Source organism: Lissotriton vulgaris, unplaced genomic scaffold, assembly GCF_964263255.1.
Source record: "Lissotriton vulgaris unplaced genomic scaffold, aLisVul1.2 SCAFFOLD_2708, whole genome shotgun sequence".
Taxonomy (NCBI): domain Eukaryota; kingdom Metazoa; phylum Chordata; class Amphibia; order Caudata; family Salamandridae; genus Lissotriton; species Lissotriton vulgaris.
In genome coordinates, this window is record NW_028249324.1 from 262,391 (window position 1) to 275,716 (window position 13,326).

General features: G+C 45.3%; 1 protein-coding gene across 1 annotated transcript in view; it reads left to right on the forward strand.

The window, feature by feature from the left end:
- Positions 1–13,326, forward strand: part of LOC147663623 (olfactory receptor 5V1-like) — a 58,634-nt gene that overhangs the window by 18,619 nt on the left and 26,689 nt on the right. The window contains exon 2 of the mRNA XM_086950324.1: positions 5,771–5,920. Coding sequence (XP_086806450.1) covers positions 5,771–5,920 — 150 coding nt within the window. The remainder of the gene's footprint in view (positions 1–5,770; positions 5,921–13,326) is intronic.

The following is a 13,326-nucleotide window of genomic DNA, read 5'->3' on the forward strand; positions in this document are numbered from 1 at the left end:
GACTCACTTCCAAAACCCAAATATCATTGGCGATCTTCTCACCTATATTGCACATATATTCCCTCCTGCCCCCCATGTTGACTGGTAAACAGTATAAAATGGCTTCCATACTCTCCTCAGCTGTGGCAGACAAATGCCCATCCCTCTTCCTGCTCTTGCAACACCAAGACACCTCCATGTTCCAAGTACAGTCCCCCTTATTCACAAAATCGTTCTGGAGAATTTTTATCAAAGGGGCCTGTACCACCCGCTGTCCACAACAGATGCTCAGAGTAGGGGTGTTTGGGACTCACATTAGGGGCGTGGACTGTCCCCGCTGAAACGTACTAACGATTTGTGGGAGGCAGTAAAAGCATCATCTGCAGCATGCTTTATATTTACAGCCTGGCAGCATGGAGGGTCTTGTCTGAATGGATTTACTGGAGGAGTTGCTCTTCCCATGAATCAATCTTTAAAAGTTTCTAGGACAATTCTGCTACGTAAGGTTGAAACAAAATTTAAGGTTCTTTCATGCAACCAGCGATCATTGTCAGTAGGTTTGCCAGGTACTGTATCATGGGGCCTCTCCTCAGTCAGCTCTCACAAGCCCTGGCTAGAGTTACTCTTCACTCCTATTGGTCAGGAATAGACTTCTCTTTATAAGGTCTTGGAGCACAGGCTGTGAGTCACCTTCAGTCTGTAGACCACAATGTGGTCAGTCAAATAGGCTTTATTTCTATAAAAACATAACTTTAAAAGCAGTACATACACAAAATAAAAAGGATAAAAGAAAGCCAAAGCATATAAGTACAATCATGAATTTATACAATACGTATGGCATCAATACATTACCTAAGACGGTCTAACATAATGACCAGAATTAAACAATTTTGTTAAGCCTTTTTGACCTGATCAACCATGCCCACCCTAAAAACTTTGCCATGCCACATACAAACAAGGGCCGGTGTCGGACTTCAAGATTCGCAAAGCCACGATATAATTTCTGGTACCCAGCTCCTTACACAAGGGTTTTAGCCACCTAGATCGTGGAGCTTTAAAAGCAGGACAGTCAAAGAGAAGGTGGGGCACCGACTCAATCCTATGTACACAAAAAGAGCCAAACGATGTGGTTTGGGCCGGGATTTTCCAACCAGCAGTCAATTCGCCCACTGGAACTACTCCTATTCTAAATTTAAAATACAAGGCCCTATCCCTAGCTTTTAAAATTAAGTCGAGATAGGGTTCTCGGAGGGCCACATCCTTCACCATAATAAATTCGCTGGTGGATCTGCATTGGTTGGGGTCAGTGTTTCTCCTACCCCCTACCCAGTTCCAATAGACTCTCTTCAGGACAGACTTGGAGGGGGCAGTTCTAGTCTGCCATGCCTCCCCGAGTCCCAACTCCCCAAGCAGGGATTTAACATCCCTCAGCCATCTTATTTTTGACCAACCAGACATCGATAGAACCTCCTTCAACCCTTCCGCATAACTGGCAAGTTCGGGGACTCTCCATAAACGGGCCCAGAGTAGAAGAGGGCGCAACTTTGCCTGATCTTTAATTGGGCGGCAACCCATATCTAAAAGCAGGGGTAGTGTGGGGGTGCTCTGTGGGAGAACCATCAGGTCCTTCAGGAATTTATTCTCTGAACAGGATAGCTGATCAACATTCAGGGATCCCCAAAGCTCTGCCCCATAGAGAGCCGCACTAACGCCTCTCGCCATATAAATAACCAACACAGGGGCAATGGGTTTGAAAGTGGATGACCGCTGTTCTTTAAGGAGAGCCCCCACCACCCTTTTGTGACTCAATAACATCTTTTGGAGATGGGAATTCCACCGCATTGTATCGGTAAGACTGATGCCTAAATAGTCAAACTCCTTGACCCTTTCCAAGGGCAACAGATTTAATACAGGCACGCGTCCAAACTTTTTCGAGGGGTTCAAAACCAAATATTTGGTGTTTCTCTGTGTTAATTTTTAACCCCCTGTTCTCACAAAAAGATTGGAAACTGTCAAGGAGGCTCTGTAGGCCCATTGGGGATTTTGAGATCAAGAGGGTATCGTCAGCGAATAATAAGGTGGGTATTCTCCTGCCCGCCAGGGATGGTGAATCAGAAGGATTTTTCAGAAGATGCTCGACCACTCCGTTCACATACAATGAGAACAGAGTGGGGCCAGGACACACCCCTGGTGGACGCCCCTATTCACCGGTATTCTAGCAGTCTTTTGTCCCTGCTTTCCCCACCTCACCTGCGCGAAGTTCTCTAAGTGTAGCTTCATCAATAAGGAAAATAAATATGGGGGCATTCCCAGATCAGACGGTACCTTCCACAGGCAGCCACGGGACACTAGGTCAAAAGCAGTCCGCATATCAATAAAGGCAAGATACAGACTGCCTTTGCCTAGTACAACCACCTTCCAATGTAGGAGCAGTAGTCTAAAAGTCTGCTCGATAGTCCCGGTGCCTGACCTAAATCCTGCTTGAAAATCAGAAAGTATTTTATTTTCATCTGCTCACTGGAGCACTCTCCCAAGGACCACCTTTCCTGCGACCTTCTGCCAGGAATCAATTAAGCTTATGGGACGATAATTTGCTGGGTCGTCCCGGCCCCCCTTTTTGAAGATCGGAACAACCTCAGCTCCCATCCAGGAGTCTGGGAGAGGGGCACCATAGTAGGTTGCGTTAAGCAACGAGGAAATAGGTTTTCCCCATTTAGTCAAATTGAGGCGTAGCAAGTCCCCCGGTAACCCATCTGGGCCTGCTGCTTTGTTGGGGACAAGGGATTTGATCACATTCTCCACTTTCTTAGCTGTGAAGGATAGATCCTCACTTAACCCAGGGGAGCCCAAGGAAGGAAAATCAAACAGCCCCAACCTATCTTCCTGGGTGGAAGTATAAAGGAGGGAGAAGTGGTTAAACCATATCACCTCAGATATATTGCATGTAATCAGGGAGTTGACCGGCCTATTCCGGGTCCTAACTAAGTCCCAAAAGCCCCTAGAGTCCCTCCCAGCACTAGCCTCTTTCAGATCGCACCAAAACTGATTGTCCCACTCTTTCTTGGCTTCGCTTATGGCGTGCCTGTACTCCTTCCTGGCAGCACGAATCATCTCACATCCCTTGCTTTTAAATGCTTCAATTAGGTCCCTTTTTGCCCTTTGACAATGGAATACCACCCCGGATCGCCCTTGGGTCCCCTACACTCACTAACGGGAGCACCGCGGCTATGTGTTAAAAATAACTCACCCAGGGCTTTAGTAGTGTCACAGAAAAGAGAAGATACCTCATGATGGTCCAAGCTGGTGGTTTCCAGCCTGCTCAAAGCCTTAGCCATGATCGATCCTATTTCCAGAACCTTCCCCTCATTCAGGGCAACCTTGTGCCATTTCAGGTGCCTCTCACAGTTCGAAGGACAAACTTCACCAGTTGTTCGCAGCACAGACGTTTCCTGTGGGCCTTTGCACACCGACCACAATGTGGTCACCATCACTGAACCAAGACCACAAGCTGCGAGTCACCTTCAGTCTGTGTTAAAATTTAAGATTCGTCAATGCACCAGGCTTGAGGTTTAAAATCCACTCTTCTTGTAGACATAACAAAATGTGAAAGTATCTGGACAACTTACTAAGACCAGGTATCCTCTAATGATTAACCATCAGCCTATCCCTTCCCAGGTCTGCGAGTACGTGAGCCTTGCTCATATCACACGACACTCCGTATTCAATATTGACCTTTCCTTGTTTTGCCTGGTTTACTCCTTTGACCAGACTATTGAACTGACTATTTGTTTGTGAATTGTTCACATACTTAATTTCTGTGTAATTTTTTCCACACACTGTCTCTCTGTATTTTTTCTATAAATTACAATTAGCCAAGGTGAAGGAACTGTGCCTTTAGTTCCATTACTCTCCCATAGCATTTGTGTGCGGTCCCTGCAACTCTGCAACCAATTACTAGACCTTGTTTCGATGTTGCGCATTCCCCGGCATAATAGTCAACATGGGCATACCATCTAATGTCATACCTTCTGGTTGCTTTTTTGCCAATGGTCAATAAAGTTTCTCGTTTGCAGTTTAGACATCGTTACGTACGCTTAGGCATTCTAGTTTCCCAATGGTGATGCCGGTTTGTTTACATCGGCCGGCTATCCCCATTGGCTAACCCCACGCATGCGCGTCTCTGGCCACGCCCAGACCCGGAAGAGCGTGCGCTGCTGACTCAGCTCCTGCTACATATACCGTCCTTCTACACCAGGTCCCGATCGTCAAGACTCGGTTCTGAGGGCTGGTCAGGTTTAAAAACGGGTGCCTGGCGTCGTGGGCGTGAGTGTTTTCTTGGCTCCTTTCTCCAGCACGAGCTAAGTACTTTTGAGGCTTCTCTAAAAGTTCATCCCTTTGTTTGTTTTTCCTCTTGCAGGATGTGCCAAATACGCCATCACCCCCCTCCCGCGGTCTATGGGGTGAAACTTGATCTCCTTTTAAGTGAGAACCATTGCATCAGTACTCCGTTTTTTGGGGGATAGTGGTCACTGTCCCTTGGCCCATTGATCTGTTAGTTCCATACAGTAAACGCGGTACAAATTAGGCTTACTATCGAAGCGCCCTTGTCCCATAATGTCACGTATCTCCTTCGCGGCGCATGGAATTATACACGCGCACCGGTGGGCATCAATTGTGTATGCTCATCGACACGGACACTACGTGAGATCGGCAGTACACTGATAATGCGATCATGTATTATAATAATATACAGCCACAGGCGGAGCCACGCACCTCTGCAACTAGCCGTGTGTTGTGCACTTGCCAGACCACATGAGCACATGTCACCGTATTTATTTTTGATGGATTGCAGACCAATAACTAATTGTTTGTCTGTCTTTCTGTGTTTGTCTGTACCCTTTTGCCTTCACAGGTGCATTTAATTTTTGTAGTCTCTAACCCAGAGACAAGAAGGGTGTGTGCCTCCCGTTTTTTTGTTCGGTGAAGCCCCCTTTACATTGCACTTCGACAGACATTTTTTACTTTCACGTCCCTTGGTAGGGTGGGCCTTAGCGTGCCCATACCGCCAGGGTTTACTCACTCTAGGTCCTGACGAATGCCAGGTTAATTACACCAACATTGGCAGAAACATGTTGACCATTCACCATCACGTAATGTTATTGGAAACAGACCATCCAATTTAGTTGGCCTTGTTTACCAACACATTTTTTAATATGCCCTTGGTGATCAGTCATTAAATACATTTTTGATACATACAAGGCATTTTTAATTCACCACACCACTCTGTTCACGTAACTCATCACCTAGCCTTCACACCTTCACATTACCCGCTCCGCAGTAAATCTGGCGTTGAAGCACTCTGGGGTGACATTCGGTCACACCCAGTGGGGCCCGATGATGAAGCATGTCACCGACCAGGTCGGTGAGTGAGGGCTTTCTAAACAAACCTAATTGGTGTTGTTGATCTCTTTTGCTCGATTACTTTTGTGTTTCCAACCAAGTAACACTCTTTTGTTGTTATTTTTCTAGTTATAGTGGGGACTAAGAGTGTTGCTTTTTCCCTACCTCTCTTTTTGTTGACTTGTTGTTAGTATCTGGACTGTGTCACAGCAGCAAGTGTTAATCCTCAGGACCACACTTGCTGGCTTGACATTGGCATAGAGTTGTGGAAGGTGAAGCATGCACGTGCCGACTGCAAACAAGGGTCAGCGTGAGGGATAGCAGCAAGGGCCAACAACTGCACAGGCGATCTGCATTTTAAGCGACCCTTTGAAATGTTTGTGTGTCTCAGATCTAGAACATGGCATCCTCCTTTACCATCATCTCAAGGCTTTCCAAGCAGCAGCTGCCACTTGCAGAGATGGGAAAGATGACCCAAAGGTGGACCCTGTGATTGCTGAGCTGTCTGCGGCACGCATTGCTGCTGCAGCAGAACGCGTCAGTAGGAGCAGTGGTAGCTGCTGTTCTTGCACTGTGCCATGCTGACCCATCTCTTCAGTCTCTTTTGTGTGTGTTCACCAAACACACAGGACAATAGGCACATAAGGTGCTTCTGTGAAGTGGACTTTGAGAGGTGAGCACCCAGTAGTCCTCAACAAGGCATGAGGGAATATTGGACCTCATGAGTGTCCCTGCTGTAGTGTGGCTGTCCTGCTCAAGCTACACTCAGCCAATTAGTAAGCATTAGTCAGAGGAGCATAGTGAGTGCCTGCGGTGCACCTGTGTCTGTGCATTGACTGTTAGAGTACCAGTGTGACATGACGTTATTGTCAAGTCATTACCAATACTCTATGACAGTCTCAAAAACAACATCAGTGCTTGGGCCTTAGCTGGCTTTGCTTCTGAGGTAGCAGAGAAAGCCAGGGAATTGTGTACTTCTGAGGCCCCAGCCTTTTTGCATCATTATGGATTTTAATTTGCCAAATATTGTAGATTTTAGCAGTTACATATGTTTGCAGCCTAAATTAATCAAAAGTTACTGAAAATGCAGCAACACACATTGCAGCACAGTGGACATTTTGACTGGCCATCATTGGTTGTGCAGTCCTCTATTTGGGCAGTAAGCTAGTACTAGTGGAAACCTTAGCTCAGATGCGTACAAATTATGAAAGTATCACATTGCACTACATAGTATCCCTATTCTTGCCACATAATTTAATCAACCCTGCCACATAATTTGGTAATTTCCTCTTGTATAATTCCAGTTCTCCGGTAACCGGTCAACCAGCAACCATAGAAACAAAGGGGGTGATTATGATTGCAAAAAGAATGCCACCGCAGGGCCGGCAGTGGCAACCGACGGCCCTGCGGTGGGGGTCCTTCCGCCATCACACATATTTTTCCCACTGCCAGATTATGATGACGGTGGGTATCGTGGCGGACTGAAAGTCTATCCACTGCTTTTCCGCCGGTAGGCAATCGCTACGATTATCGTCCAGGCAGAGCTGGGCAGTAATTTGGTGGCGGTGCCTGGCAGGCAGCTCCAGCCTTATTATGATGTGGGTTGTTACAGGCCTTTCCATGGCTGTGATGTTGCCATGGAATGGCTGGCAGGTATTGGCTTCGGGGGCCCATTACAGCCCCTCGGCGGGGCGGGGGAACGAGGAGTGCACTTGGGGGTACCCATAGTACCCCCCTGCAGTTCCCTGCATCAAGTGGCAGGCACCGCTTGGGGCTGCCACGTGGTGCAGGGAAATGCTGTGCTTGCCCTTTTACCATTGCGGACGGTGCTGCAGCCAGCAGTACCGTCTACAATGGTAAAAGGGCAGGATGCCCCCGCCTGTATGGTGCGCACATCCTAAGTGGGCTGGTGGAACGGCTGCACGTCTGGCGGCCAGTCCCATCACCGTTATGGTGGCGGGCAGACTGATGTCTGCCTGCCATGTTATGTTATGTTATGTTATGAGCATTTATTACGCGCACAGCTGCTCCAGCAAAGGAGCGTCCTGGCGCCTGACAAGGTAACAACATAACACAGCTTAAAAGGTGGCAAACTAAGGGTAAAACGATTTAAGGAAATAGAAAGGTCTTGACGGCCCTACGAAATGAGAAAAGATCATCAAGGGCACGAATCTTTAAAGGAAGGGAATTCCACAGGGCCGCAGCATGTACTCGAAATGAGCTCCAAAGTACTGCCCATAACCCTATTTGCCATTACCACTTTTCAGGTTCTGATTTCTTTTTGCCACTACTAGGATTTTATTTTGTAAGAAAACAAAATCTCCCTACGCCCCAACAGAGTGTTAGATGCAACACACTTGACAGAACAGCCTGGTCTCTCTGGTGGACACTGAACGACTGCAAACCCAAAAATAAAAAAAGATGATATCCCCTCATTGCATTTAAATATTGATGGTCATCGCTCCTCACGAGTAATAAATCAGTGCCTTATATAAATGCTACTGCACACAACAGAGTTTGTCATCTTCTGCCTTATTTTCTGGGAAGCATTCAAAGTGCATCAGGTATGTTCAGCAGGGGGCAGAGATCAGCTTTTAAGGGCAGATTGTCTCTCTCATCCCAGTTCTTATAGTGGTGGTGGAAATTAGAAAAGGACAACATAATGGAAACATTCAAAATATGGACATTCACATTAATGAACTTATATATCAGATACCTCATTGGCTCTCCTTTGAAACAATAGTGAAGGCTCACAAAGATTACCCTGCACAGTGAGAGCCCCCACCACGAGATCCACACTCCGCGCCCGAGGATATTGCGAATCATTCACCAGAAACCTCCACCTCTTTGTGAGATAACATTTTGTAGCAGACAGTGATGCTGAACCTGCCTTTTTAAAGAACATTAAATGCCTTCTCCAATGAGGTTTCACGAGCAGAGCCTCGAGGAGTGCTGAACGGCCAGGCTTCCACTGAGACAAGGACCCTCGAAGATGCAGCCTGGGCTCGGACCCACGTGTAGGGGGGCTGAAACCCTTTCAGCCCAATGGGTTTTACGCACCTGCCCAGAGCCATTAATTAAGCTGCACTGTCCAATGGGTTTTCATGGAGTACAGAGTATGGACCAATTCATATGGTGAAATATGAAGAGAGAACAATGGGTATCACGGAAACCTATGTATTTCTGGAATGGGTACAAGATATGCAGTTTTGAAGCAGTGATTTTTTGTACATCTTTGTATTTGTGGGCACTCTTATTTTTCAAAATGTCTTCTTTCTTATAGAATGGCTGACATTTGAAAGACACAAATGCAGCAAAATCCAAATGGTAACAACAAATGCTCTCCTATTCTGCGCTCCCACATGTTTTCCGATAAAAATTGTACCTCACTTGTATGGGTGTAGGCATAGTGCCTGGAACAGGAAACAGCCCAAAACACAACATGGATACAGCTGATTTTGTTAAAGTGGGTAGCTGTGAATTTTGAACCCTAGCAATCCGGCACATTTTTTAAAAACTAGACACCAATGGAAATCCAGAGTAAGGTGACTTTTGTCTCTCACCATGTTTTTTTCACCCAAAAACTACTGTAAACCACAAACTTTGAATAAAAGAACTATTTTCCTCAGACTTCTGTGATGGAAAGTTCTGTAATCTACAGGGAACCAGAAACGTCCTTCCACCTGGCATTCCTCCAAGTTTCCAAATAAATATAGTGCTTCACTTTTCTGGGTACTCCTAGTGCCTGCAACAGGAAATGGCCCGAAGCGCATCATTGACGCATTGCATTTTTCCACAGAAAACTGACCCCTTTTTTTTCCTATAACGGTAGTTGTCAACTTTTTTACACTAGTTCCGCCAGCACCTGGGGAAATGTAGAAATGGCAGGATATGAGATGAGTGTGGACAGATTTATTCTCCACCTCAGTGCAACCTACAATAAATGCCAACTGTTCTTCTCCAACAGTAAAAACCGCCCGATGAAGATTCTACGGCAGGTTCCACGAGCTCAGCAATGTGGTGGAAATAAGCAAAGCACAACAGAATGGATATGTTCAAAATACTTACATTCACAATAATGAACTTGTATATCAGATCATACATTAACTCCGTTCTTCAGATAAATTTACAACATCATTGAAAACCTCGAATTTTGAAGGTATTCCCTCCCACATTGAGTTTAGGTCTATAATTCAATCCATCCTGTGTATTCTCGATTTGTCTATAATTATTTACATTCCTAACTTGGGTATGAAGGTAGACTAAACTGTACCAACTGATCTCCTCTTGTTCCTTCACTATACACAGCTTTGTTAGTGTTTTCCACAACATTGGGAGTCAAGGATTTATCCTTGTGCCTTGAGAAAAGCGTGTATCAGGCCGATCCTGAAAAAGCCTGCCCTGGACCATACCGAGGTCAACAATTACTCAATATTCAATGCTAGCAGTTTACCTGGGTGGGGAGAGAGAGATGTAGGAGTGGAAGGTTGCAGGGTAGATTGGGATATTGAGTACGACGAGAAGAGCATGGGGAGCAAGTGTCATTGTGCCACAGTGGAAATTCGGCGTACACTAGGGAGGATATGGCCACATAAAGAGCAGTTGATATGGAGGCGCATTATTAAAGAGACAAATCTAGGTCCATAGTTTAGGTGAAGCACCACGACACGTGATGGATCACATGGGGGGAGGCAATGGCGCCATAAGTGAGAGAAGGCTGCGAATGTTGCATAACAGATAATACCAGTAACGAAAGACCGTAATGGTCTGCTCTACTGCTACCTCTCTTTTTGTTACGTACGCTGTGTTCTTTGTGCCAGTCAAAGCGCCGGGTCGCCGCTTAGCTGGGGCAGCTGTGCGCTATACAAGTTATGATAACATAACATAACATAACATTACCGGTGAACCGAGTGATGACACGATAAGAAGCGATAATGAAGGTTTTCAGAAATGTAAAGTGCACGTGTCACGGTAAGCGTAGAGTCATAGCGTTTCTAAAGAGCAGCTAGTAAATGTATTTAGTGGCTAATAAGGGGGTATGAGTGCACCTTTTTGGGCTCTTACATTTGTATAAAAATAAAAGGTTTCTGGTTCTTAAAACAATTCAGAAAAGGGGGTGGTGATGAACAGAGTGTCTGAATTAAGCAGACCACTCTTACCCAGTCCAAAGATCAGGGCTTGATCCATCACCGTTTTTTAGCTCACTGCACCATCCCAGCTCAGAACTTGGCTATATGCAAATTAGTCTGACCCTGGCCCAGTGCATCATGGGAACAGGGCAGACCAAACTACCAAGCAAATTCTTATACTGGGAAGGAAACAAGCTTCCGGGGACCGGTTTCTGGCATTTCAGCCGTCTTCAGCCCGGCTTGCTTGAATGCTGATGGTGCAATGAGCAAGGGACTCACATCTGAGTATACCCTTCCACACTTATGGTGGACAAAAATGATTCAGAAAAGGGGGTGGTGATGAACAGAGTGTCTGAATTAAGCAGACCACTCTTACCCAGTCCAAAGATCAGGGCTTGATCCATCACCGTTTTTTAGCTCACTGCACCATCCCAGCTCAGAACTTGGCTATATGCAAATTAGTCTGACCCTGGCCCAGTGCATCATGGGAACAGGGCAGACCAAACTACCAAGTCAATTCTTATACTGGGAAGGAAACAAGCTTCCGGGGACCGGTTTCTGGCATTTCAGCCGTCTTCGGCCCGGCTTGCTTGAATCCTGATGGTGCAATGAGCAAGGGACTCACATCTGAGTATACCCTTCCACGCTTATGGTGGACAAAAATGATTCTGAAAAGGGGGTGGTGATGAACAGAGTGTCTGAATTAAGCAGACCACTCTTACCCAGTCCAAAGATCAGGGCTTGATCCATCACCGTTTTTCTCACTGCATCATCAGGATTCAAGCAAGCCGGGCCGAAGACAGCTGAAATGCCAGAAACTGGTCCCCGGTAGCTTGTCTCCTTTCTGGTGAAGAATTGGCTTGGTAGTTTAGTCTGCCCTGTTCCCATGATGCACTGGGCCAGGGACAGACTGATTTGCATATAGCCAGGTTCTGAGCTGGGATGGTGCAGTGAGATAAATAACGGTGATGGATCAAGCCCTGATCTTTGGACTGGGTAAGAGTGGTCTGCTTAATTCAGACACTCTGTTCATCACCACCCCCTTTTCTGAATCTGGTTCTTAAAACAGCACTGGAGGTTGAGACTGGATATATGTGTAATGTGTAGGCAGTAATATAGGTTTTGCTACATAGCAATTGTAAATAGGATGGAATAGTATGGAGTTGTTCAGTTTAATTCTATTCATAATCTGTATATCATTTTAAATATGTTTCAGCAAATTGATGGTAATTTATTTTTTCTAGATACCCCTGATGAAGGGACTTTCCCGAAATGCATTGGGTTTTTAAATGAATTGGGACACGGAAACATCGTGACTCTCCTGCGTTTGTATGGAAAAACACACAAACGAATGAGTATAATGAATTAAGGAAAATTATGGATAAACATAGAAGAAAATAATGGAGCAAAATAACGGAGTAAAAGTGGATTAAATAAAAAGTTTAATTTAACATATGATTGATTAAATTCATTCAGTGAAAACGGCTGTGCATCTTTGACAGAGTCTCAAGTGGCTCCTTTCGAAGGTAGGAGTTTTCTCACATTGTGCAGCTAAACTGTGGAATCAGATGCCTATTACTATGAGACTGCAACCCAACAGGCAGCTTTTTAGGAAACTGCTAAAATCCTGGTTGTTCCCCACTAACTAAGACGCCGTTGTCATCGGTACAGTCCCTCTTCACACTTTCAGCGCAAAGACACCTGCACTAGTTCTAGGACATCTGATACTTACAAAGTCACCTACATTTAGCTTTGTCTGAGCCACTTCCTTTCTTTGATCATAATCTATCTTCATTTAAATGTGTTTAGTAACCACTGCATCTTGTACAAAAATGGTCCTAGTCTGAACACTTTCAACAATGGTACATGTTGTTTTGACCACCTTATATGTACTCAGATTAGTTACCAGCATTATTCCCCTCAATAATTCCAATGGTGTGACACCTGTAACACCGTTAGAGGCTGTAAGGAGGCCCATAAATGATCTGGAAAAGCCTCTCTCACAGGTTTCTAATTTCTCAAAGCCAGCTGACCAGTTTGCTTAATGATGTGGCTAGCTCAACTTGACACATTTTCTTGGGGATGATGTAAAGATGACTTACAATAATTTATTTCTGAATTGTGTAAAAACGCTTTAATTTCCATTGACAAGAAATATTATGCGGTATGCCTTCCCTGTTATAAATAATTTTAAGAAACTTTACCACACTGCTTGTAGTGGAATAAGCCATAAACTTTGAATCAATCCATGAACTGTAATAATTAGGCCTGGGTGAAGTTTTTTGGTCAATTTGTGGAATTACGGATTGTAGAAATCCCTAAAGTGACCTAAAAACTCTGACACGCTATGTGGGGTTCTGCAAGTGATGGAGTATGTTTGGTCATGCCGTCCTCATTGATTTTCAGCGCTGGGTTTTTAGCCCACGCTGTAAAATCAGTACAAACTGCACCATGCACCTCAGAAGAGGGCGCTGCTTCATTTCTAGCCGCTTGAGTAGATTTTCTGCCTGATCAGCAGCTTTCTCAATTCAAAAGGAAGGTTCACAACGCGAGCTGTTGCGCCAATCCACGACCACCGGTGTTGAGAAATCCGACCACCCGCACTGAGAAGTCTCGTCGGGAGGTGCATTTTCCTCACATGCACTAACAAACTTGACTGGTGAGTGAGGAAAAAACTCTACTTCACATAGTGGAGCAGAGTTTTTCCGAACTCAGCGTGCTCCGCAGATCGTAAGGTGTGGAAAACTCTGCAAACTCCACGAACGGAGCAGAGTTCACTGCCCAGGCCTAGTAATAATCAATAAACACAATAGCAAAT